The 27,494-nt window shown below is 46.0% G+C and overlaps 1 protein-coding gene across 1 annotated transcript in view; it reads right to left on the bottom strand.

The window, feature by feature from the left end:
• cacna1ia (calcium voltage-gated channel subunit alpha1 Ia) overlaps positions 1–27,494 on the bottom strand; it is a 589,581-nt gene that overhangs the window by 146,828 nt on the left and 415,259 nt on the right. The window contains exons 11-16 of the mRNA XM_059953562.1: positions 23,062–23,247; positions 20,195–20,312; positions 14,095–14,250; positions 12,562–12,652; positions 10,413–10,606; positions 224–640 (exon numbers count right to left, since the gene is read on the bottom strand). Of these exons, the coding sequence (XP_059809545.1) occupies positions 224–640; positions 10,413–10,606; positions 12,562–12,652; positions 14,095–14,250; positions 20,195–20,312; positions 23,062–23,247 (1,162 nt within the window). The remainder of the gene's footprint in view (positions 1–223; positions 641–10,412; positions 10,607–12,561; positions 12,653–14,094; positions 14,251–20,194; positions 20,313–23,061; positions 23,248–27,494) is intronic.

Below are 27,494 nucleotides of genomic sequence, written 5' to 3'. Positions count from 1 at the left end.
ATAGAGGACTATGGTGAACTGCTGCAAGCAGCCTATGCCACCATAGTGGTAATGGGCTTAAGAAGAAGATAACATTGTGGCCACACTGTGCTCTAGTATTCTACGTTAGACTTCTAAAAACTGCATTTAAAGGTTTAGTCAAAGTCAGCTCTGGAAAGGGTTTCAGCAAATGAGCCAGGCCAACTTCTTTCTCGACTCCAAACAGAACTCCAAGAGAACTTACATAGTCGATCTCCTCATCGTAAACGCTCCTCTCCTTCCTGTTGTTCATCTTGGGGAAGATCTCCTTCACAACATGGGGGCCTTTTCCGTTTGAGCCTCGGTGGTCGACGGTGACAGTGGCCAGGCTGTTCTTCCTCGCCGAGGCCTGCATGATGGGCACCTGCAGTAGTTCGGGCAGGTCGCTGGAACCCTTGGTGTCCAGGGAGAGGGCCCGGCGATGCACCAGGCTCGAGCCGTTGACCGCCTCGGCCCGGAGGTCGTCGGGGTCGCCAGAGGAGGTCTTACGGCCCTCGGAGGAGAGCAGCGACTCGTGCTCGCCGGAATGGAGGTTCCGCTTCAGGCTTGAGGCGCGGCCCACGCTATTCCAGCTGGCCCTCCGACTGCTCCACGGGAGGTAGTGTGAGCTCCGCAGGCTTGGCTGGGAAAAGAACACAGCGTTCAGTGGCTGGTATAGGAACAGGGAAAGGATGATGCACCTCAGACCCATAACACCAGTGCATTCACACCCGCTAAAACCCGGAGAAGTACCGTTGACAGGAAGGTTACACCAGTGGGTTCAGATATAGAGGGTGTCAGCAGGGCAGCACTGAGGGAGTGCCTCACCGTCAGAGGGACAGTACTGAGGGAATGTCACACTGTCAGCGGGGCAGCACTGAGGGAGTGCCTCACTGTCAGGGGGACGGTACCGAGGGAGTGTCTCACTGTCAGAGGGACAGGACTGAGGGAGTGTTTCACTGTCAGAGGGACAGCACTGAAGGAGTGTCACACTGTCAGAGGGACAGTACCGAGGGAGTGTCTCACTGTCAGAGGGACAGGACTGAGGGAGTGTTTCACTGTCAGAGGGACAGCACTGAAGGAGTGTCACACTGGCAGAGGGACAGTACTGAGGGAGTGTCTCACTGTCAGAGGGACAGTACTGAGGGAGTGTCTCACTGCCAGAGGGACAGGACTGAGGGAGTGTCACCATCAGAGGGACAGTACTGAGGGAGTGTCTCACCATCAGAGGGACAGTACTGAGGGAGTGCCTCACTGTCAGGGGGACGGTACTGAGGGAGTGTCTCACCATCAGAGGGACAGTACTGAGGGAGTGTCTCACCATCAGAGGGACAGTACTGAGGGAGTGCCTCACTGTCAGGGGGACGGTACTGAGGGAGTGTCTCACCATCAGAGGGACAGTACTGAGGGAGTGTCACACCGTCAGAGGGACAGTACTGAGGGAGATCCTCACTGTCAGAGGGACAGTACTGAGGGAGTGTCTCACTGTCAGAGGGACAGTACTGAGGGAGTGTCTCACTGTCAGAGGGACAGTACTGAGGGACATCCTCACTGTCAGAGGGACAGTACTGAGGGAGTGTCTCTGTCAGAGGGACAGTACTGAGGGAGATCCTCACTGTCAGAGGGACAGTACTGAGGGAGTGTCTCACTGTCAGAGGGACAGTACTGAGGGAGTGTCTCACTGCCAGAGGGACAGGACTGAGGGAGTGTCACCATCAGAGGGACAGTACTGAGGGAGTGTCTCACCATCAGAGGGACAGTACTGAGGGAGTGCCTCACTGTCAGGGGGACGGTACTGAGGGAGTGTCTCACTGTCAGAGGGACAGTACTGAGGGAGTGTCTCACCATCAGAGGGACAGTACTGAGGGAGTGTCACACCGTCAGAGGGACAGTATTGAGGGAGATCCTCACTGTCAGAGGGACAGTACTGAGGGAGTGTCTCACTGTCAGAGGGACAGTACTGAGGGACATCCTCACTGTCAGAGGGACAGTACTGAGGGAGTGTCTCTGTCAGAGGGACAGTACTGAGGGAGATCCTCACTGTCAGAGGGACAGTACCGAGGGAGTGTCTCACCGTCAGAGGGACTGTACTGAGGGAGTGTCACACTGTCAGAGGGACAGTACTGAGGGAGTGTCTCACCGTCAGAGGGACAGTACTGAGGGAGTGTCTCACTGTCAGAGGGACGGTACTGAGGGAGTGTCACACCGTCAGAGGGACAGTACTGAGGGAGTGTCTCACTGTCAGAGGGACAGTACTGAGGGAGTGTCACACTGTCAGAGGGACAGTACCGAGGGAGTGTCTCACTGTCAGAGGGACAGGACTGAGGGAGTGTTTCACTGTCAGAGGGACAGTACTGAGGGAGTGTCTCACTGTCAGAGGGACAGGACTGAGGGAGTGTCTCACCATCAGAGGGACAGTACTGAGGGAGTGTCTCACCATCAAAGGGACAGTACTGAGGGAGTGTCTCACTGTCAGAGGGACGGTACTGAGGGAGTGTCTCACTGTCAGAGGGACGGTACTGAGGGAGTGTCACACTGTCAGAGGGACAGTACTGAGGGAGTGTCTCACTGTCAGAGGGACGGTACTGAGGGAGTGTCTCACTGTCAGAGGGACAGTACTGAGGGAGTGTCTCACCGACAGAGGGACAGTACTGAGGGAGTGTCACACCGTCAGAGGGACAGTACTGAGGGAGTGTCTCACTGTCAGAGGGACAGTACTGAGAGTGTCTCACTGTCAGAGGGACCGTATTGAGAGTGTCTCACCGTCAGAGGGACAGTACTGAGGATGTGCTGCAATACTGGAGGTTCGGTCTCCCTGGTGACCCATTAAACTAAGGTCACGTTTCTACAAGGAAGACTGAGCATCTGGTCATGTTAGCATGACTGTTTGTGGGAGCTCGTTGTGTTGAACTTGGCTGCTACTTTTCCCAGAACACAGAAGTGTCCAAGCTTCAGGCAGTATTTCATAGACAGTGAAGAGCTTTGAAAAATCTGAAAGATGAATGTTACTTAGAAAATCAAGTCTTTAACTTAGAGAATTATAGTTGTAGATTTGCACAGCACAGAACTAACCCTCTGGGCACTGAGTCTGTGCTGATCTTAAAGTATCTTTTCACAATAATGTCACTGTAATCCCATTTTTTTTCTTCCCTGATTTCCATCAACATCCCACATAAAGTTATAGAGTACTACATCACAGAAACAGGCCATTCAGCCTATCTCGTCTGTGCCAAACTATTATTCTGTCTCGTGTTATTACCTGCACCTAGATCATAGCCCTTTATACCTCGTTCTTACCACGTACTTATCCAAACTTCTCTTAAAAGTTGAAATCGAACCCACAACTACCAATTCTGGATTCCATATCCCTGGACACTGCTCTAGGGGCAATTTGCAGTGGGCACTTAGCCTACCAATTCCTGCTAATTCCCCTGGAATAATTCCCATGGAGTTCTGCCCCTTGTTATAATCCATCTGTATGAGCAAAGGTAGACTGTATGCTCATGGTCTTCTGCTGCTGTAGCCCATCTACTTCAAAGTTTGATGTGTGGTATGTTCAGAGATGCTTTTCTGCACATCACTGTTGTAACGTGTGGTTATTTGAGTTAGTGTCGCCTTCTTGTCAGCTTGAACCAGTCTGGCCATTCTCCTCTGACCTCTCACAATAACGAGGCATTTTTGCCCTCAGAAATGACGCTCACTGGATGTCTTCTGTTTCGGCACCGCTCTCTGCAAACTCTCGGGACAGTTGTGCGTGAAAATTCAAGGAGATCAACGGTTTCCGAGATACTCAGACCACCCCATCTGGCACCAATAATCATTGCACGGTCAGAGTCACTCAGACCACATTTCTTCCCCATTCTGAAGTTTGGTCTGAACAGCAACTGAGCCTCTTGACCATGTCTGCATGTATTTGTGCATTGAATTTCAGCCACTTGATTGGCTGATTAGATACAGCATTAACAAGAAAGTGGACTAGTGTAACTAATAAAGTGGCCGCTATGTGTATGTAATCTTCCCTGCCTGTGGAACGCTGTAGGTTAAGATCAGGAGAAGGTTTGGTGGTTACTGTCTTCAGTCTTTAATTTGGTTTCCCTGGTTGTGGAATGTTGAATCTACACTGTTCCATTCCCACTTGGTTGAAGTGCCTCCAGACGTCCTCATAATGTCAAGTTCCCTCTTTCTTTCACTTCTTGGTCGTGTAAGTGACATCAGGCTGTTTGGCTAGGGTGTGCGTCACATGCTGAACAGGATCCCACTGTCCAACAGCTCCAGTATTACTCCTTCCATCAGCCCCAATGGGGGGGGGGGGGGTGACCTCTCCCTTTTCCAACATGGGGAGTGAGGTGATCCATGAGCTAAGCTGTAGACACCTTGTTGGCGCCAAGGAGCCTAAAATGGGCAACACATCAGTTTCCAAACACACAAGGTATTCATTACATTTGTTAGGGAATGGTTCTTGATTGGTAAGGTGAGGAGGGGGGTTGATAGTTGAGAGAAGCTGGGAGAAAGGGGCCAAAAATAAAATTAGCCATAATTCATTGTAGATTTGATGGGCCGAATGGCCTAATTCTGCTCCTATATCTTATGGTCTTATGGTTAAATTTGAATCTGGCTCCGAAGGGCATAATTCTGCTCCTACATGGTCAGAATTTCAACTAAACTCTCAGCTGGCAGATTGGGAGATGGCTCACAGTTGAGCTGAGAATTTAGTTGAAATTTTAAGCTCTCATCCCACATTCCAAATGCATTAAATTGGGTTAATAGAGGGTTTAAGCCGCACATGAGTACGTTGACTCTAAGTACCATCAAAAATAAGCATTCATCGAGGTAAGTACTCTTAACTGTTAAGTACCCAGAGTGATAAATTCTCACAGTATTTAAGAATGATAAATGGCAATAATTTGTTTAACTCGCCCATGCAACACCCCCAGCCTCAAACTCATTATAAACAGAAATCCCGTTAATCGAATCATCCACTGTAAAATGTGTGGAGCCAGACTGTGGCATCTTTGGAAGCACTTGTATATATGCATGATTGATGTCATTATTTGTGGCTTTTACAATGTGAGAAGTAGGAGCTGGAATAGGTCCTTCTGCCTCTTGAGCTTGCCTTGTCGTTCGGTGAGGTCGTGGTTAATCTGAGCTGGGCTTCACCATCATTTTCCTGTCTGTTCTTAGAAAGCCTTGAATTCCCATGTCTCATAGAGCCAGAAAAAAACAAATTTGCTTAATGGAGCTGCTCCCATTGACCTGCATTGGTTAATATCCCTCTAAAGCTTCCCTACCTGTCCAAACACTGTAATTGTAGTCACCTCTATCACTTCCTATTGTGGTTCATTCCATACACCATCACTCTCTGTGTGAGAAAATTTGCACCTCAGTGCCCTTTCTCCTCTCTTGCTTGAAACCCATATTTAAAGGCTTTTAAACTTTAAACTTTCCTGTGCTGTCTCAGGAAAGCAGTGACCATTATCAAGGACCACACCACCAGGTTCAGCAACACTTACTACCCCTCAGCCATCAGGCTCTTGAACCAGAGGGGATAACTTCACTCAACTTTACTCACCCCATCACTGAATTGTTTACAAAGAAATCAGGGCAGTGCCTCAGCTTCCTTAGGACTCACATATCACCAGATTCAGGAACAGCTATTACCCCTCAGCCATCAGGCTCTTGAACCAGAGGGGATAACCTCACTCAATTTCACTTGCCCCATCACTGAAATGTCTCACTACACACGGACTCACTTTCAAGGACCCTTCATCTCATACTCCCAATATTTATTGCTTATTTGTTATTATATTTATTTCTTTTTGTATTTACACAGTGGGTTTCTTTTGATCTCTGGCTGTTTGACCACCCTGTTGGGCGCAGTCTTTCATTGTTTCTATTGCGTTTCTTGTATTTACAATGAATGCCTGCAAGTAAATGAATCTCAGGGACTTATACAGTGACGTATATGCGCTTTGATAATAAATTCCCTTTAAACTTTTGAACTTTGAACTTTAAACCCTTTAGACTCTGTGACCTGAGGTAAAAGATTCTGGCTATTCACCTTGAATATGTTCTTTGTAATACTGAATGCCTGCAAGAAAGTGAATCTCAGGGTTGTATATGGTGACATATACTTATTTTGAGAATAAATTTACTTTGAAATTTGAACTTTGTTCAGTGCCACTTTCATAGATTTTACTCAAATAGATAATTCCACAAATTTTACTACACGAATAAGTTCCTCCTTATTTCATTCTTCAATGGGCAACTCCTAGAGGCTCCGCCCTCTACTTCTACATTCTCCCACTCAGGGAAATACTCTCTGAACATCTATCCTGTGTACATCACCTGGGGTGAAACAGGTAGTCAGCAGTGAAAAAGGTGTATGGAGAGGTTGCCTTCATGGGTCAACGCAATGTGAACAAGAGATGGGACATCATGTTCTGACAGTACAACGAGATGGTCGGTGTGCAGTTAGGATGGAATCAAGGTGTATAGGGAGCAGAATAGACCCTCAAGGATATTGCCAGCTTGAGTTGTAAGGAGGAGATTGGATTGGCTGGAACTCTCTCCCCTGGAGGGTAGGAGGCTGATGTGTGACCTGAGCAGTGTGTATAAGGTGGATCGTCACAGGTTTATTCCCTGAACAGCAGAATCTAAAGCTAGAGGGCATAGGGTTAAGTTGTGACTGGAAAGATTTAAAGAGGACAGGCTTATAAAATCATGAGGGGCATGGAAAAGGTGGATTGTCACAGATTTTTCCCCAGGGTAACAGAGTCTGAAACTAGAGGGTATGGGGTTTAAGTTGAGAGGGGAAAGATTTAAGGTGGACATGCTGAAGAAGATTTTTCACTCTGAGGGTGGAGCGAGTGCAGAACGAGCTGCCCATGGAAGTGGTAGATGTGGGTTTAATTGTAACATTTAAGAGAAGTTTGAATAGGCGCATGAATAAGAGAGGTGTGGAGGGATATGGTCTGAGTGCAGACAGGTGGAACTAGACAGAAGACCAGGTTGATAAACCTGATTCTCAGTCTGAGGTTGGCATGGACTAGATGGGCCAAAAGGCCTACTTCCATGCTGTAGTACTCTTTGAATCTATGCTTCACCCAGCAGGTTGCTAGTTGCTTTGAACAGCGGCATCTAAGTTCTCTCGTGTCTCCACGCATTTTCTAAGTCCAAAAGAATGAGAGGCAAACTCAGTGAAACATACACAATTTTTACAGGGCTCATCGGGTAAAATGCAGGGAGAACATTCTTCCTGTGGAAGAACTAGTTTCCATTGTTTCAAAGAAAGTAAAGGGTAACCACTTAGGACTGGGATGTGCAGAAAACATCCACAGTCAGAGGATTCTCCACCTGAGAAGGTCCTGTGGGCTCAGTCACTGACTTCACTCAAGGTAGAGATCAATAGCTTTCTTAAGCAAAAAAAAACTCGAACAGTTAGGCAGCATCTGTGGTAAAAGAATGTGGAAGACATTTCAAATATAGGATTAAAAGTGCTGTGTGCTGCTAAAGCTTTGTGACCTTGTGGACATCATGCGTATTCACAATAAAGTTGCAAGTCTACATAACAAAGATCATTTTGCTGACCATTAATACTCCTTCAAGCGAGATCACTGCTGCACAAATAAGTAACGGGGTGGACTGATAAGCCACAAATCATGAGAAAAACATTAATGAACTCTTTGTCTTGCTAATGGGGGCAGGGGGCTAGTTTCCCTCACTTGTCTGCTACTAGATATAAACACAAACTGATTTCCCTGTAACCCAGAGTTCCACCCAGGTGGACTCTCCATGATATCCTGCCAAAATAAAAGATTCCCCACTTGAAGACTGGTATCGAGCTTTATTTTAAAATCTCCCTGAAAAAGAAACAATGTTTCATGCCCGTTAAACTTCTTCGGGAAAAGGAAAGGGAGAGATGTGAGAAGGTTTTATGTATAAGGGAAAGGACGTGCAGAACAAACAGAGTGTTGTGACAGAAACCTAATTCAACAGATAATGTTCAGTTATCTGCAATGGTACTAATTCTCCAGGTCACTGTTACAAAGACCTTCTCTGGACTAGTAGTTATGAAACTGAAGTAAACTTTTTGAGCAAGTTCCTGAGGGACCATGAAGCAAAAAAATTGTAAATGCTGGAATAGGAAAGTAAAATGCTTCGAGTGCAATAGCAGATAAGGCAGCATCTACAGAGAAATGGAGTCCCTCCAAGCAGATAGCAGTGTGGAGCCAGTTGTCGCTATACTTGCATTCCAACTTTAGTGTACAAGATAGAAATGAATGCCACAGTTGCACAATACTTTAGAGAGGCTGCAGTGGAGGTTTACCAGGATGCTGCCTGGATTAGAGAGCATGTCTTATGAGAAAAGGTTGAACAAGCTGGGGTTTTTCTCTTTGAAGTGAAGGAGGATGAGAGGTGACTCGATAGAGGTGTATAAAATGATAAGAGGCATTAATCGAGTGGACAGCCAGAGGCTTTTTCCCAGGGCAGAAATGACTAATAAAAGGAGGCATAAGTCTTGGGAGGAGGATGTCAGAGGCAGAGTTTTTAAAACACAGAGTGGTAACTGCGTGGGATGCCTATCAGGGGTAGTGGTGATGGCAGATACATCAGGGACATTTAAGAAACCCTTAGATAGGCACACAGGCAATAGAAAAATGGAGGGCTATGTGGGAGGAAAGGGTTAGATTGATCTTGGATGGGGTTAAAAGGCTGGGGCAACATCTTGGGCTGAAGGGTCAGTACCATGCTGTAATATCGTAGCTGGCACGGTAGCATAGTGGTTCACACAATGCTTTACAGTAAAGATGACCTGGGTTCAATTCCCGTCACTGCCTGTAAGTAGTTTGTACATTCTCCCTGTGCCCACATGGGTTTCTTCCAAGTGCTCTGGTTTCCTCCCACATTCCAAAGATGTACCATTTGTAAATTGATTAGGCTAGGATTAAGTTTGTTTTTTGCTGTGTGGTGAGGCTCAAAGGATCAGGAAAGCCCACTCCATGCTGTAGGTCAATAAATAAATAAGTAAATATTCTATGCTCTATGAAATTCCCTGGAAGGATCTAGGGAAGAGGAAATCCTCAGAGGGATGTTGAGGATGGTCTTGGGTCAGTACACTGCTGCAATCTGGAACTCTGATAAGGCGGTCTGTGCGGTACTCTTCTACATTTTAAGATAAGGCAATCAATATGAAAACTGACCTAAATATCACAGCGAAAGAGGAAAATGAGCGAGGGAGGTGGGGGATGGCTGGATTCTTTAACAGGAGGGTGTCATCTGCTCTGTTAATTTGAAAAAGAGGTGCACATTTCTCACCCATGCCACAACAGATCTGGTGGATAACCTCAGGGAGTCAAAAATGGAAAGTGCCCAAATCTCAGTACTTAAATGGTATAAAATTCCAGAGCAATGATTGAAAGCAACAATCAGTGTGTTTCATTGCTTGTTGTGTTTGGGCCAACATTAATTTCCCTCTCTTATCACTCTCCCAGGGGATGGTGAGTCACTTCTTGGTAGGATAGCATCTAATTTTAGAGGGCAATTAAGTATTTCTACATTCCTCTGAGGGTGGAGCCCCAAGCCCCAGACCAGGTAAGGATTGTAGAACGTTTTCTTAAAAGGACGTCAGTGAACAAGACTTGTCATCAGATTCACGGCTAACAAACACACAGCTCAGGTATAACATTAAAATGTGACCTGGCTGGCTAAAGCGAACCCAAGCTGAGCCTCACACTCCCATTTATTTTCCAAACCTGACCCGGCCGTTACAAAATCTAACACACTATTGGCCAGTGTACGGAAGAAATACCCAAGTTTATCAAGAGCAGTGGAAACAAAGTTCAATAGTTCAAAGTAAATTTATTATCAAAGTACATATATGTCACCATATACTAACCTGAGATTCATTTTCTTGCAGACGTTTACAGTTGAACAAAGAAATACAATAACAAATGCTGTAAAACCACACACAATTGCTGACAAACAACCAATGAATAATAGAAAATCTATGCAAGGTCAAACAAGTAAATAAATAATACTGAGGATGTGAGTTGTAGAGTCTTTTGAAGTATTGAGATGAGTGAAGTTATCCGTGCTGGTTCAGGAGCCTGATTGTTATAAGCAGGGGTTCCAAACCTTTTTTATGTCATGGGCCTCTACCATTAATTGATGGATCCGTGGAACTCAGGTTGGGACCCCATGCTTTTGTGTTCAAGTCTCTGGAAAGGGTCTTGAATACACAACCTTCTCATTGAGCAGAAAGAGAGTTCTGCCCGGTGAAGCATGGCTCAAAAGCTGTTTGGCAAGTATGTCATCTTCTGCTCAAATAGGAGAGACAACCACCCCCATCATCTCCTCCATCCACACCTCAAATACCCTGTGTTGAGTGTGGCCCAGATGCGCCATGTGATTCTTACCAGTGATTTCTGATCGAAGTTGACCCTTGTCAGTGAGGTCATGCTGCTCTTCCTGGACCCCGTGAAGCTCCGAAAGTTTTCCGGCTGTAGAGAAGTCCTTGATGAGGTTATGATTCCTGATCCTATTGATTGGTTCTGGGGCGCCAGGTCTAAGTGCCCATTGGGGGTCATTGCAATAGAGCACGCTTTCACCTCTGTATCCATGAAAAACAAATGGAAAACCAGCATTAGACATTGCTCAGGAACTTATGTTGCCATGTTGTATCGATGCTGGCAATCATGGTCTTACCCATGACCATGACCATCCTTGGCAAACTTCTCTACTGAAGTGATTTGCCATTATGTTCTTCTAGGCAGTGTCTGTACAAGACAGGGAACCCCAGTCATTATCATACTTTTCAGAGATTGTCTGCCTGGCGTCAGTGGTCACATAACTAGGATTTACGATGAGCACCAGCTGCTCATAAGACCAAAGGTTCATTTATTATCAAAGTATAGAACTCTGAAATTCTTCTTTTCCAGATAGCCACGAAACCAAGAAAGAAAAGAACAGCAGCACAATCATCAACACCCAAATCCCTCCTTCCCACACAAAAATTGAACAAAAATGGAACTGGGACATCGACTCCCAAATCCCACTCTTCTGCACACACACAAAAAAATGAGAAAGATCAGGTGAAAAACATAGAATATTTGAAAAAAAACTGTAAGGCAGAAAAAGGTTTATAGTCCAAGTCCATAGCCAAAATGCAGAAAACCTGGGTGATCTTCTCCAGGTACAGCAGCAGGCCATTCCCTCTATTGCAACAGAGCGATGCCACCAGTCTCCCTTCTCCAGTAGCAGAGTGGTGCCACAGCAATCAAAAGGCTGCCTCCCCACTCCGTAGCAGACAGCTCCCACCAATGATCAAGAGGCAGTCTCCCCTCTCCAGCAGCAGAGTGATCTCACCAGCAATCAAAAGGCTGGTAGCCATCTTGACCTTCCACCACCTGCTCCCATAGCCTCACATGACTCTGATCAGGATGGGGGACTAGGCAGGTGCGACACCTTGCCCAGGGGTGTAACACCTGCAGGCTAGTGGAGGGAAGGAGCACCTTACACCTCCTTTGGTAGAGAAGAATCTCCACCCAAACTTTATTATATCAGTATACCAGCTCCAATCCCAACGGGGAAGGGCACAAGCTATCAGGTTCTTGAATTGACCTGCACAACCCTGAACCAACTTCAGCATCGGACCTCTTGCATAGATTCAAGTTGTGCCTTTTTTGTACTAACGTGTGGTTTTTCATTGTCTTTTAGAACCATATAACAATTACAGCACCAAAACAGGCCTACGGAGCAGGACAGGTAATTTCTCTTCTATATCTGATACAATTTATGCTTGTGCTGTCTGAGTCTATGTGCCTGTGATGCTGATGCCAACAATCCTGTCCCTCTCCTTTCTTGCGCACCTGACCATAAACTCAACTTGGGCTGGAACGAATGGACCACCCAGGTTGAGAAGTTTATCTGCCTCGTAACCAGGCTGCTGTGTTAGCTGAGACATCTCAGTGTCTGGTCCATACGTAGTCAATGCAGGATCTCGCAGGTGGCCATCTGGCCCCTCGTGCCTGTGCTAGCTCTTTGAAAGAGTTAGCCACCCCACATTCATACAGGATTTATTCAATTACCAATGTAAAGTTCTGAATGAATCCACTTCCACCACCCTTACCTGATCTTAGCAACTCACTTCATGAGGAGATAGTTCCTTAGCTGATCCTCTGGTCCATCCATCCTTGCAGAATGTGCTTCCCGACTCGAGATGCACCCTGATTTAACCCTGGCTTAATCATGGGACAATTTACAATGACCAATTAGTCTACTAACAGGTACGTCTTTGGACTGTGGGACGAAACTGCAGAACCCAGAGGAAACCCAAGTATTCCATGGGGGGTGGGGGGCTCATACAGACTCCTTACAGATGACTCCAAACTGTAATGGCATCACTCAAATTGTTACACTAGCGTGGGACCCAAACTTACTTCTCTGATGACCAATCTCTCATTCACGGCAATACCTTCCTCCTATCCAAAGTTATTACGAGCCCTCCCATCACAGGCACAAACACCTGATTTAAGGGGGGGAGGGGGGAGGTTCAAGGTCAGTTACCTGATAAATATTGCATTTCTTTTATCTTCTCACAGTCTTCATAGTTATTCGAAGTCCGTTCTTCCTCAGAGTCCCACTTGTTGGCATTCCCCTGTAGATGGAGGTACAAGAAGGAAAGTTAAACATGTAGCTGTACTGGGGGGAGGAAGGGCATTAAAGGTCTTGCCACCTTGGTCAGAATGCACCTCTCTATGACGCTAAGCAATCTGAAGGATGTGCTTAGTATAAAGTATAAAAACTTTAGTATAAAGTTCAACTTACATGTCCCAGCAATGCATCTCAGCTCTTATCAAGGTTGGTAATTCCCTATCTTGGGTGGTGGGATGGAGCTATGTCTCTACAAAAGGAGGTGTAAGTCACTCCTTCCCTCCACTAGCATGCAGCTCACCCCTGGGCAAAGTGTAGCACCTGTTTAGCCCCCATGACCAGGGTTACACAAAGCCATGAGAGCAGGTGGTGGATGGCCGTATGACCAGCTAATGGCTATCACAAGTCCCGCTTATGTGACCACTGATGCCAGTCAGACAACCTCTGAAGATAATTGATAGTGGCTGGGGTCACCTGTCTTGTCAGAATACTGGCCAGAAGAAGGCAATGGCCGACCACTTCTGGAGCAAAATTGGACAAGAGCTATCACGGTCATGGCAAGACTACGAGTGCCCATGTCATATGACATGGCACACAACAAACGAACAAATTGCCCTATAAACCAGTGAGTCATAGGATCATACCAACTAAGGTGCCCACTAAGTTAGTTCCATTTGCCTCCAGTTGGTCCATATTCTTCTAACCATTTCCTACAAATGTACTTATCCAAGTAACTTTTAAATTTTGTTATTGGACCCACATTAACTACTTTCTGGCAGTTTGTTCAACATGTCCACCAGAACATGAAGATGATGCATCCTGTGTCCCTTTTAATTCCTTCCTGTCTCACCTTAAACGTACAGTATGCTCTTCTAGTTTTGATTGATTTTCGCTGAGAAAAATCGCGGTGAGAGTTCACCCTATCTATACCCCTCATGATTTGATTAAGCTTTATAAGGTCCCCCCTCAGTCTCCTAAGTTCCAATGAAAAACTTCCTGGCCTGCCCAACCTCCTGCTCTATAACTCAGTCCTTGACTTCTGGCTGGCAACATTCTTTCCAACTAAATGACTTCTTTCTTATAACAGGGTGACCAGAACTGTACACAACCTTCCAACTGTGGCTTCACAAGAAAATGAATCTCAATAATAAAAATAAAAATAAAATAATAATAATAATAACAACAACAACAATAACAATAATATATTATTATAAATGAATCTCAGTAATAATAAATTATTGAATCTCAATAATAATAAAATTTACTCTGAACTTTGGACTTCTTGGCACTTTTGTAGCAGATGGTTCTGAGAAGTAGGAAGGGAGGCTTATGCCTAGAGCACGCAGGAGAAATGGAAGGAGGAGTGAGCCCACCACCCAGTATCTTGAATGGGATCTGGAAGTTCCTTCCACGGCAGTGAAGAAGCACAGGACTGCGACCTCTTACCTCTGCCTGAAAGCCCTCCACCAAGATGGCGACTAAAAGGTTGAAGAGCACGTAGTTGCCAAATGTCATGAGTGCAACGAAGTACAAAGCAGCCCAAGGTGAGGTGGAAGCCATCCCGTTGTAAAGCACGACATTCCAGTCCTCCTGAGTCAGGATCTGAGGAGGGGAGTGGGTGGGCCAGCACACAGTGGCAGGGAGTTGGAGGGAGAGAAAGGTGAGAGAGCCGTAAGTTTCATTATTCTCCAAACAATATCACTTATAGATTATTACACTGCACTCAGAGTTGGTAGATTTTTCACACTTATGATATAGTCAGGGAATTGACATAGTCAGGAAATTAACATGTCAAATCCAAAATTCCCTCTAAGCTGTGCATGTGTGTACATGCACACATCTTTTGCTACTAGCGCATAAAGGAATTTAAACTGCACTCAAAAGTTTGTCAACCTCCACCTCGTTGGCACGTTAAGTATATTTCACAATTGTACACAATCACATTTCCTTTTTTGGTTTCTGATGCAGGCGGTGTTGACACATGGAGTTTGTGATGATTTGCTTGCAGGTTTTAGAACTGGCATATATATACTGTTCTTATTGAGGAAATTATTCAGTGCGCACATGTTGTTGTCACTGGGTAAAAAAAAAATCACACAGCACAAGATTTTATGCGCACACTGGTATTACAAATTCGAGGGAATATTGGTCATACCTGTCCAAGTGCTTTATATGGAGGTACAGCATCGATTATGTTAATTCCCCTAGACCAAGGGTTCACACTTTGACGTCCACAGACCTCTTGCTTGATGGCATTGGTCCATGGCATAAAAAAGATGAGAACCCCCACTAGACTATTTAACCCAGAACAGTGCAGCCGAAGTGCCCAGACTCATTTACTCTTTCTCAAAGAAACTTTGACGAGTCAAGCATGCCAAAGTTGCTAGAATCTAATTCACTGTTGAGCTAATTTCTTATTCAAGTGCTGTGTGCAACATCTCAAAACACCTTTGGAGTCACCTTAGCACAGCTGTCGATGTGTCACAGGTACTGAGAGCATTCAAGTGTATCGCAGCCCTGGAGGGAGGAAATGTGGAGGGAACTGCAAGTGAGGTAAAAGCCAAATGGTCAATTGTATCCTTCTAACTCAGCAGGAAGAGAAAGAGAGAAAAAGCCCAAGCATCATAAGAAAGCAACAGCACCAAGAGTGGCAAGCAAGTGGAAGCTGCTGAAGTGGGATATCGATGATACACTACCCACTCCATGGGCGCTAAGTAAAACCTTATTCAAATTAGAGAAGTCATGAGTATCCACATTGGCCAATTGATTGTAGGAAGAAACTCAACAGGCTTGTCAGAGAATTACGTGATTGATGGATTTACTCCAGTTGTGGTTGGTTGAGTGGTGCTGCAACAACGTCATTGCCCTCATCGTCAGTAAGACCAAGGAATTGATTGTGGACTCAAGGAGGGGAAGTCAGGAGAACACACACTAGTCCTCATGGCAGGGTCAGTAGAGGGAAGTTCCTGGATGTCAACATCTCTGAGGATCTGTCCTAGATCTTGACCATACAGTATAGGAGCAGAAATAGGCCATTTGGCCCATCAAGTCTGCTCCGCCATTTCAGCATGGCTGGTCCATTTTCCCTCTCAGCCCCAATCTCTTGCCTTCTCCTCATATCCCTTTAATACTCTGACTAATCAAGAATCTATCAACCTCTGCCTTAAATATACCAATAAGTTGGCCTCCACAGCTGCTGGCTGAAGAAATTCCTCCTCACCTCTGTTCTAAAAGGACTTCCTTCTATTCTGAGGCTGTGTCCTCTGGGCTTAGACTCGCCCACCATAGGAAACACCCTCTCCATATCTACTCTATCAAAGCCTTTCAACATTCAATAGGTCTCAATGAGGTGACCCCTCATTCTTCCAAATTCCAATGTGTAGAAGCTGAATCATTTTTGTGAACCTCTTTTGAACTCTCTCCAATGTCAGCACATTCTTTCTTGGATAAGGGGATAACTGCTCACAATACTGTGAGGCCTCTCAAGAGATTTATAAAGCTTCAACATTATATCCTTGGTCTTGAGTCCAACATATTCAGATTCAGATTCAGTTTATTGTCATTTAGAAACCACAAATGCAATGCAGTTAAAAAATGAGACAACGTTCCCCCACAAAAGCATATGACAAAACAGACTACACTAGAAAATCCACATAACATTTGGCAATCCCCAATCCAGAGTCCGGAGAGGCTGCTGTGTATTAATATCGCGCTACCGTCTTAGCGCGTTCCCCGAAAAGGAGTTCCAAATCCACCAGGCAAACAAGACCAAAAACTAAAGCTACAAGACCTGCACAAAACCACATAATTACAACATATTGTTACAACAGTGCAAACAATAGCATAATTGATTAAAAAAAAACAGACTATGGGCACAGTAAAAATAGTCCAAGATGTTAAAGGACTGTAAGTTCAAAAGAAATCACCACAGTTTCCACAAGTCCCCAGGGTCCGACAGACTTGCCATCCCACACCGGCAACAGAAGGGAATACCCCCGCTATGGACTTCCAAGGCGCCGCCCGACTCAGCTTCACAGACACAGCACACAATAGAAGCTCCGTCGAAACCAGCCTCGCAGACGCAGCACACACCGAAAGCCACCTGAGTCCGTCGAACCTCCAAGCCAACGACCATCCCCTCCGACACAGCTTCTCCGAGCTCCACCCACTGCCGAGCGTATTAAGACGGCCCCGCCATCGGCAACACGACCCCGAGGACTGGGGGCCCAGCAGATACCCGGACCTCACAGCAGCAGCAGCAACGAAGAAGGCCTTCCTGGAACCTCCCGATGTTCCTCCATGCTTCCATGTCCGTTTTCAATTGATTATGATTGCGCACAGCACCCCACTTCACTAATAACAGATAATCAGTTCCGGAGTGGCTGCTGCAAGCTGCGTCGCGCCGCCATCTTGATGCAATCATGAAGAAGGCACACGGGTGGCTATAGCTGATTACAAATTTGAGGAGATTTGGTATGTCACCAAAGGCTCCAAAAAATTTCTACTAATGTATGGTGGAGAGCATTCTGAGTGGTTACATCACCGCCTGAAATGAAGGTGTTAGTACTTAGGTGGAGATAAGTCTCTACCAAAGGAGGAGTAAGGTGCTCCTTCCCTGCAGATCACCCTTGGGCAAGGTGTAACACCTACTTAGCTCCCCACTATCAGGGTCACACGAAGCCATGGGAGCAGCCAGTTCATATCACAAGTCCTGGTTATGTGACCACTGACACCAGGCAGACAATCTCTGAAGAGTATCGATAATGGTTGGGGTCACCTGTCTTGTAAAGACACTACCCAGAAGGTGGCAATGGCAAACCACTTAGAACCATAGAACATTACAGCACAGAAACAGGCCTTTTGGCCCTTCTTGGCTGTGCCAAACCATTTTTCTGCCTAGTCCCACTGACCTGCACCTGGACCATATCCCTCCACACACCTCTCATCCATGTACCTGTCCAAGTTTTCCTTAAATGTCAAAAGTGAGCCTGCATTTACCACTTCATCTGGCAGCTCATTCCACACTCCCACCACTCTCTGTGTGAAGAAGCCCCCCCTTTAATGTTCCCTTTAAACTTTTCCCCCTTCACCCTTAACCTATGTCCTCTGGTTTTTTTTCTCCCCTAGCCTCAGTGGAAAAAGCCTGCTTGCATTCACTCTATCTATACCCATCATGATTTTATATACCTCTATCAAATCTCCCCTCATTCTTCTACGCTCCAGGGAATAAAGTCCTAACCCATTCAGCCTTTCTCTGTAACTCAAGTCCCTGCAACATCCTTGTAAACTTTCTCTGCAGTCTTTCACCCTTATTGATATCCTTTCTGTAATTTGGTGACCAAAACTGCATGCAATACTCCAAATTCGGCCTCACCAATGCCTTATACAGCCTCACCATAACATTCCAACTCTTATACTCAATACTTTGATTTATAAATTTATCTGCAAACAGATTTGCCAAGGACCATCATGTTCTTGGAAATACCGTGATCACCCACGTCATACGACACGGCTCATAATGAAGAAACAAATGCACAGGATTAGGAAAGATCTGTAGGGATAGTAAGCTCTAGCCAACTCCATCATGGTCACTAGCCGCCCCACCACCAAGGTCATCTTCAAAAGGCAGTGTCCCAGGAAGGCAGCATCCACTATTTAGGACCCCCACCACCCAGGACATGCCTCCTCCCATCAGGGTGGAGGTACAGAAGCCTGAGGATGAACACTCAAAGTTTTAGGAACTGCTTCTTCTCCTCTGCCATGAAAAGATTTCCGAATGGTCCAGGAACACTCCCTCAATATTTTGCTCATTATTTGCTCTATTTACTTATTTTATTATATGTTTTTTATTTTAAATTAGAGTAAATTTTTACGTCTTGCACTATACTGCTGCCACAAAAGAACAAGTTTCACATCACACGTCAGTGATAGTGAACCTGATTTTGAGTAGATACGCAAGTCACCTACAATGTCCCAGGGTCTTCATTTTAAAAAAATCTACGGCACTACAGATTCAAACACAGTTAAGAAGTCTTAAGCACTTTAGAAAGTTAGTCACAGGCTGAATTTGTAATGACTGTAAGTACACGAAGCACTCTTATTAATAACCATATAACAATTACAGCACGGAAACAGGCCATCTCGGCCCTTCTAGTCCGTGCCAAACGCTTACTCTCACCTAGTCCCACTGACCTGCACTCAGCCCATAACCCTCCATTCCTCTCCTGTCCATATACCTATCCAATTTTACTTTAAATGACAATACCGAACCTGCATTAAAGAGGGAAAGCACATACTAATGAGTTATGAGTGGATTTAACATAGAGGTGATTTGAGGAATGATCTACTGTTTGGATGATTTAAATGCTGGGCCAGATGGATTGAAAAGGCAGGGTATCAGGACCAGAGATGAGGGTTGGGCTAGTTCTGCTTGCTGCCCTGTGATGTTTTCTCTTCTCATCGCTGCACTGACCCTGAGGTCGTGGGCCTGCTCTGGCTGCTCGGAGCTCTGCAACATTTACTCTGTTATGTGCTGAATGGAGGCTGAGGCTGTGGGCCTGTTCCAGCTGCTCTGGGCTTCATGTCAGCAGGCTCCACAGCATCTACTCCACTGCATGTTAAACTGAGGCTGAGGCTGTAGGCCTACTCTGGCTGCTTCGCGTCAGAGGACTCTCTTTCGTTCTAAATGCTATTTGCCTACTTTTATTGTTGGTATGATTTGTTCCTTTTCTTTCTCTCTGCATATTAGGTGTTAGTCGGGTATTTCTTAGGTATTTCTTGGGTTTCTTGTTTTGTGGCTGCCTGTAAGGCGATGAATCTCAAGGTTAAATAATGTATACAAACTTGGATAATAAATGTACTTTGAACTTTGAAGTGTTGTGCTGTAGATAGCTGACGGTATTATTAGTCTTCAGTAAAGAGTCAACATATATTCTGAAGCTGCTGGTGCTTCCTAGAGCTCATCTAACGCAATACACATCAACTCTGTTGTTGGGCTTGCAGATCAACTCCAGTACACTACCCCCCACCCATCTCATATCCCAACATCCTGCTGTTGTGGCCCTCTGAATCTCCAGACAACTTAACCCTCACCACACCTCCAGCCCTTGGCTTTGCCTTTATTCCCTCCATAGTGGGTGATAAAGAATTAGAATGACAATCAGGTTTTGATATTACCAGCACATGTCATGAAACTAGTTGCCTTTGTGGCAGCAGTACAATGCAATTCAGTAAGTGAGTTGAATAAAATTAGCATTAGCATTAGGAGTGATCACTCCTGATGAAGGGTTTCGGCCCGAAATGTCACTACCTCCTCCCATAGATGCTGTCTGGCCTGCTGAGTTCTGCCAGCATTTTGTGTTTTTATTTATTTCCAGCATCTGCAGATTCACTCGTGTTGTTCTTACAGACAGTGTTGGGAATTGACCCCTGATCAGTGATCACTGGCACTATAAGGCGTTGTGACATCCACCAGTACCAGTCTATTGGTCAATCAGCTTTCCCCACCTGCCTGCAACACCGGCCTGGTGTTGTCCCGTACACTAACCTGGAATACCGTGACGATTGCCCAGAGAAGTGAGTCAAAGTTCTTCCTGTCAGGAACAGTGTCTCCACCGTCAGTCTTGAGGCTAAATTTACAGCCGAAGATGTGCATTCCCAGAATGCTTGAGGACAGAAGAAAGAGAGAGGTCAAAGGTTGGTTCAACGATAAAGCAGATCAAATGCACCTGACTGCAGCTGCCGGAATCTGGATCAAAAACAAATTGCAGGAAGAACTCAGTGGGTCAGGCAGCATCCGTACAGGCAAGAGGACAGCCGACTCCTGAATCAGGACTTAAACCTCCAAGAAGGCTTGACTAAATATGAGAAATAGTGTAGAAGCTGGAAATTTTGAATAACACATGGAAAACACTAGAACACAGCAAGTCAGGTAGTATCTATGGAGGGGAATAAATAGTCAAAGTTTCGGGCCAAGACCTGATGAACAGTCTCAGTCTGAAATCTGTTGTTTATTCCTCTCCGTAAACGCTGCCTGATTTGCTGAGTTCCTCTAGCATTTTATGTGCATTGAAAAATGATAAAATGTGGTCCAGATACAGCCTTGAACTGAAATGTCAATCATTCCTCTTTGCCTCCACAGATGCTGCTTGACCTGCTGAGTTCTTCCAGCAGTTTGTTTTTAAACACCGCACACTTTAGAGATTAGAGTCACCCCATCTGTCCTTTTTCTCATTCAGTCAAATTAAAACAGCAAGTTTATAATTTCCCTAAAGTGCACAGATGGTTCCGACAGCTAGTCTGATTGGTTTTCATTTTCCTTCTCATCTTCATACCAATTATGTGGCATAGCTGAACCTCAAACGACGCTAATGTGCAGTTAGATTTCTCAATTAGGCACCTTTGCAGGGTTTTGACACTCCTCTGCGCTGGCGGGAAATGTCCTGTCAACTTCACTCTGCGTCGCCATGGTAACGAGGCCTACTTGCAAGGTCAGAGAGAGCCACGAGAGCTTGCGGCGGTCAGCCAATTACCCATGGTGAATGGGCTTGGGACCTGATGGGTCAGCTAAATAAAAGAAATTCTGCCCTCCTGCTAACCCCCTTCATCCAATTCAGTTACAGCTGAAGAGATTAAGGAGATTTTGTTCTCTGAATTGGAACTGGAATTGGAATATTATTGCCACATGTAACGAGAGACAGTGAAAAGCATACTGTTCACACAGTTCAGATTGTTAGACAGTGCACTGAGGCAGAACAAAGTTCAAACAATAACAAAGCAAGCAGAACAAAGTGTAATAGTTACAGAGAAAGAGTAGTGCAGGTAAAAAATAAAGTGCAAGGTGAGTAATATTACTCAATAAGTAATGAATAATCCACTACAACAGAACAACCCAGGGAGGGAAGGAAAAACAGATCCAGATTGGAATTTGTAATGACAAACATTCTTTAAAGTTCCCCAGTCAGCGGGTTAAGGGTTCACATCCCTCTCTTGGGTGAGAGAGTGCTGTACTGTTCAGTGGAGCTGCTTTTCAATGGGACATTAAACTGAGGCCCTTCTACCCCCTCAGGTGGAGGCAAAAGACCCTGGATAGAGTGAACATGGAGAAGATGTTTCCACGGGTGGATAGTTTACTCAGGCAGGCACATAGATAAATGAAAAATGGAGGGCTATGTGGGTGAAGAGCTAGATTGATCTTGGAGTAGGGTAGAAGGTTGGCATAACATTGTAGGCTGAGTAGCCTGTACTGTGTTGTACTGTTAGTAGGAAAGCAAAATAAAGGGATGAAGAAGAATTTCTTCAGCTGGGGGTGGTGAATCTGAGGAATTCATTGTCACAGAAGACTGTGGAGGCTAAGTCATTGGGTGTATTTAAGGCAGAGATTGATGGATTATTGAATGGTGCGAGGATTCAGAAAGAAGGTGGGAGAATGGGGTTGAGAAAATAATCAATCATAACAGAATGGTGGAGCAGGCTGGATGGGCCAAATATCTTATGGCATCTTCAACCTTCTGGGGTGAGTGTGAGGGCAACAGAGCTTTGTAAAGAATTGAGTAACAGGGTAGAGTTGGGGCAGGTTAGAGCATCTGGGGCTTACCTTCAGAACCAACTTTCTCTCTAACAGAAATTGGTGCCTACAGGGAGCATCACTCGTCAACGCTCCTCAACCCAACGTTTTCACTATACTTGTATTATTTCTGATCTGCTTTCTCCCCCCGCAATCTCTACCCCATGTGCGCTGTGCATACACAAGCCCTGAGCAGTTTCAAGCATCAGCACCCGATGGTGCGGGTGCTAACGTAGCACTGGATTCAATTCCTGCCACTAACTGTAAGGAGCTTGTACGTTCTCCTCGTTAACGCATGGATCTCCTCCAGGTGCTCCGGCTCCCTCCCACGTTCCAAAGATGTAAGGCTAGTAGGTTAATTGGTCCTAAGGTGAAGGCATCATTAGGCCAGCAGGGCCTGTTAGGTGCTGTATCTCTAAAAGAAATCTCATCTACGTTCTACGTTAATCGTGTACAATTCCATTTTTACTTTATATGTACATATTAACAGCAAGCTTCATTGCCGGAGTCTTATGAAGCTGTTGCTAGGCTAGTAATGAATCATGAGTTCATCATAGTTTGTTTTAGCCTGAAGTTTGTGCCTCAGGCTGTTTGATCCTGTTAGACTTTCACTGTCTGTAACAACCCTGAATGGACCCCCTATCACTTTATCACATGTCCATTCCCCATCTCTCTCCGCCACACTACTGAACCAAGAATTCACTATCTCCTACTATAAGTTTACTGTGTCCACACTACACCCAACAAGTTAGAACCTCAGGGATGGAGCAGGAAGAGGAAAAGAACTGGGGGGGAGGGGGTAGAATTGGAACTTAGTATGATCTGAGCCAGGCTGCGATGGGACTCACCTGAAAATGAAGATGAAGAGCATCAGAAGCATGCAGAAGGTGGCCACGTTATCCATCGTCTTCATCAGGACCACCAGTTGGCGGCGCAGAGCCGGCATGAACCTCACCAGCTTCAGCACCCGCAGGAGACGGAAGGTGCGCAGCACGGACAGGCCCCCGTCGGACTGGCCCACGATCTCACAGACGCTGCACCAAGAGAAAGCACATTAAGAGAAAACTTGTACCTACACATTGTGCAGCTGTGTTGCGGTGGCTCGGTCAGTAACACTGAGTCGGTAGGTTGGAGGGTCATGCATGCACCAGACCACTGTCGGTACTGAGGAAGTCCTGCAAACCCTGAGACACTACTTTGGGATGAAGCTTTAAACCAGGGCCTTTTCACCTCAGTGGGAGTCAAGCAGCAGCTTGTCAGACCCTTTAAATGATGTTGACCGAGGCTGCGGGCTTGGGGATGGGAGAAATACTGGCAATATTCTCTTGCACATGGAAAATATGCCATGGTCACTCGTTGTGAAGTCGTGGGAGGTTTCTCTGTAGCCTCTGGATCTTTTTTTAATCGCTTAGCTATCATCAACAGAATGTATAATTATGTCCATCATCAAATTTCTGTTTGTGGGATCTTACTGTGTTCATGCAGATATGACATAATTGGCTGTAAAGTGCCCCGGGGTAGCCTCAGGTGCTATAGTAATGAGACATCTATTCAACCAGGCCAACAGCACTTCACATGGGCAACTGTGTGGAAAATGTTGGAAAATCCCTTGTCAGCACAGCAGAATTTGACTAATTCAATCATCCTTGCAGTAAATTAGGGAAAGCAATTGGCCAACAATTCCATAATCTAGGCAATCAAAAATAAATTTGACCTGGATTTCCTTGTTCAGTGGTCAGGAGAGCTTTGGTTTAAAGATGCAGTGTACTTTATGTGAGTTGGGACATGAGTGAGTGTGTGTGTGTGTGTGTGTGTGTGTGTGTGTGTGTGTGTGTGTGTGTGTGTGTGTGTGTGTGTGTGTGTGTGTGTGTGTGTGTGTGTGTGTGCCTGTTGCTCAGCTCTATAGAGTGTGATGTATTGTGCCTGTGTATGCCTGTTGTGGTGAACTACATATAACTGTCTGGACATGCCCACACCACCGCACCACTGACTGCTCCTGTGGCTCCTCCCACAGACCCCTGTATAAAGGCGATTGAGGTCTGAGCCCTGCCCTTAGTCTCCAGGAAGTAGTATAGTGGTCAACTACTGCTTGTTCCTCCTTCCAGTCAATAAAAGCCGATATCTTGCCTCACGTCTCAGAGAGTTATTGATGGTGCATCACCTGTTGAGCTCTACAGAGTGTGGTGTAGTGTGCCTGGGTGTGCCTGTTCAGCTCTACAGAGTGTGATGTAGTGTGCCTGGGTGTGCCTGTTCAGCTCTACAGAGTGTGATGTAGTGTGCCTGGGTGTGCCTGTTCAGCTCGACACCGAGAGTGATGTAGTGTGCCTGGGTGTGCCTGTTCAGCTCGACACCGAGAGTGATGTAGTGTGCCTGGGTGTGCCTGTTCATCTCTACAGAGTGTGATGTAGTGTGCCTGGGTGTGCCTGTTCATCTCTACAGAGTGCGATGTAGTGTGCCTGGGTGTGCCTGTTCAGCTCGACACCGAGAGTGATGTAGTGTGCCTGGGTGTGCCTGTTCAGCTCGACACCGAGAGTGATGTAGTGTGCCTGGGTGTGCCTGTTCATCTCTACAGAGTGTGATGTAGTGTGCCTGGGTGTGCCTGTTCATCTCTACAGAGTGCGATGTAGTGTGCCTGGGTGTGCCTGTTCAGCTCGACACCGAGAGTGATGTAGTGTGCCTGGGTGTGCCTGTTCAGCTCGACACCGAGAGTGATGTAGTGTGCCTGGGTGTGCCTGTTCATCTCTACAGAGTGTGATGTAGTGTGCCTGGGTGTGCCTGTTCAGCTCTACAGAGAGTGATGTGGTGTGCCTGGGTGTGCCTGTTCAGCTCTACAGAGTGTGATGTAGTGTGCCTGGGTGTGCCTGTTCAGCTCTACAGAGTGTGGTGTAGTGTGCCTGGGTGTGCCTGTTCAGCTCTACAGAGTGCGATGTAGTGTGCCTGGGTGTGCCTGTTCAGCTCTACAGAGTGCGATGTAGTGTGCCTGGGTGTGCCTGTTCAGCTCTACAGAGTGTGATGTAGTGTGCCTGGGTGTGCCTGTTCAGCTCAACACAGAGTGTGATGTAGTGTGCCTGGGTGTGCCTGTTCAGCTCTACAGAGTGTGGTGTAGTGTGCCTGGGTGTGCCTGTTCAGCTCTACAGAGAGTGATGTAGTGTGCCTGGGTGTGCCTGTTCAGCTCGACACAGAGTGTGATGTAGTGTGCCTGGATGTGCCTGTTCATCTCTACAGAGTGTGATGTAGTGTGCCTGGGTGTGCCTGTTCAGCTCGACACAGAGTGTGATGTAGTGTGCCTGGGTGTGCCTGTTCAGCTCTACAGAGTGTGATGTAGTGTGCCTGGGTGTGCCTGTTCAGCTCGACACAGAGTGTGATGTAGTGTGCCTGTTCAGCTCTACAGAGTGTGGTGTAGTGTGCCTGGGTGTGCCTGTTCAGCTCTACAGAGTGTGATATAGTGTGCCTGGGTGTGCCTGTTCAGCTCGACAGAGGGTGCTTTCATGAAGCTCTAATTGATTGAGTTATTTCCAACATTTCAGGCATCGATACACAGAAGAATCTCAAGCTGCCTGCAGTGTGATGCAAGTTGTGATGTGACGCACAAGAGAAACTCCAGTTTCTGGGAGAGACTCCTGGCAGACTCATTTGCTTTCCGCAATCCACCTCTCTTCAGGCAGCTTGGATTGGAGAAAAACCAACTCCTGACTCCCCACTTGAGGAGGCTTCAGCACAAATGAACCAGGCTGCAAGCCAGAATTCAAAGTAAACACTGGTACTCACCTGGGGAGGGAAGGAAATTAAAATGCTACAGAGTTGTATTTCTGAAAACAGAAATTTCTGGAAACATTTAGTAAGTCAGACAGCATGTGTGAAAAGAGAAATATACGGAATGCCTGTGATTATGAGGATATTTGGCCTCTGAAATAAATGTAGTTTGTTTGGGTGAGTGGGTTTAGGTGCAAGATGTGACACTTATTATAGAGTGGAACATGTTTCTTTGTACACGTGGATAGTCACTGTTGTTCATTCTAACCTCTGCTCAGTGGTCAGTGCTTCCACATATTAACACAGGGGACCGGTCATTTGACCGAACCGGACTCTGCCAGCCTTTGCGCGACTCTCAACCAGCCCATAGACATGGTCCTCAGCTCCCTCCTCCCCCTGTGCACCGGCCCAGCCTCTCCTTGACTCCAGCAGGCCCACCATCCCAGGAACCGATCCGGTGAACTTCCCCCTGGTGAAGGCAGGTGCATAGGTGGGAAAGGGGCTTGTTTGGCTGTTGCTGTTCTGCTTTTTTGTTTTTGCTATTTGTCTTACATTGCTTGTGGACGAGCTAAGCCGACACCAGAATGTGTGGCAACACTTGTGGACAACTCATCGTTGGACAGTGTTGGTTCAAAGTTCAGAGTGGATTTATTATCAAAGTACATAGATGTCACCATATACAGCCCTGAGATTCATTTTCCTGTGGGCATACTCAGCAAATGTATAGGGTAGTAACTGTAACAGGATCAATGAAAGATCAACCAGAATGCAAACTGTGCAAATGCAAATATAAATAAACAGCAATAAATAATGAGAACATGAGATAATGAGATAAAGAGTCCTGAAAGTGAGATCTTTGGCTGTGGGAACATCTCAATGATGGGGTAAGTGAGTGTAGTTATCCCCTTTTGTTCAAGAGCCTGATGGTTGAGGGGTTGTAACTGTTCCTGAACCTGGTGGTGTGAGTCTTGAGGCTCCTGTACTTTCTACCTGATGGCAGCAGCGAGAAATGAGCCAGGGTGCTGGGGATCCCTGATGATGGATGCTGCTTTCCTACCACAGTGCTTTACCTGTGGTGCACACAAACAACGCATTTTACTGTATGTTTCGAAATGAAAGTGGTGAATCTGTATCTAAAGCTGAACTTGAACCTGAACCTGAATATGAATCTGAAGCAGGCAGGAGGAATCAAAAAACACACAAGAATCTGCAGTTGCTGGAAATCCAAAGCAACACGCACACAGAATGCTGGAGGAACTCAGCAGGTCAGACAGTGTCTATGGAAACGAGTAAACAGTCAATGTCATGGGCTGAGACCTTTCATTGGGACTAGAGAAAAAAAGAGAAGTCAGATTAAGAAGGTGAGGGGAGGGAAGGATGAAGTATAAGGTGGTAGGTGATAGGTGAAACCGGGAGAGGGGGAGGGGGTGCAGTAAAGAGCTGGGAATTTGATTGGTGAAAGAGATTTGTAGTTAGTTGTACTTCAGGGAGTGCGAAGCACAGAATCAAATATCGCTATGATGATTGT

The sequence above is a fragment of the Hypanus sabinus genome, chromosome 29 (genome assembly GCF_030144855.1).
Source record: "Hypanus sabinus isolate sHypSab1 chromosome 29, sHypSab1.hap1, whole genome shotgun sequence".
NCBI classification, from domain to species: Eukaryota; Metazoa; Chordata; class Chondrichthyes; order Myliobatiformes; family Dasyatidae; genus Hypanus; species Hypanus sabinus.
This window is presented reverse-complemented; position numbering and strand designations above follow the sequence as displayed.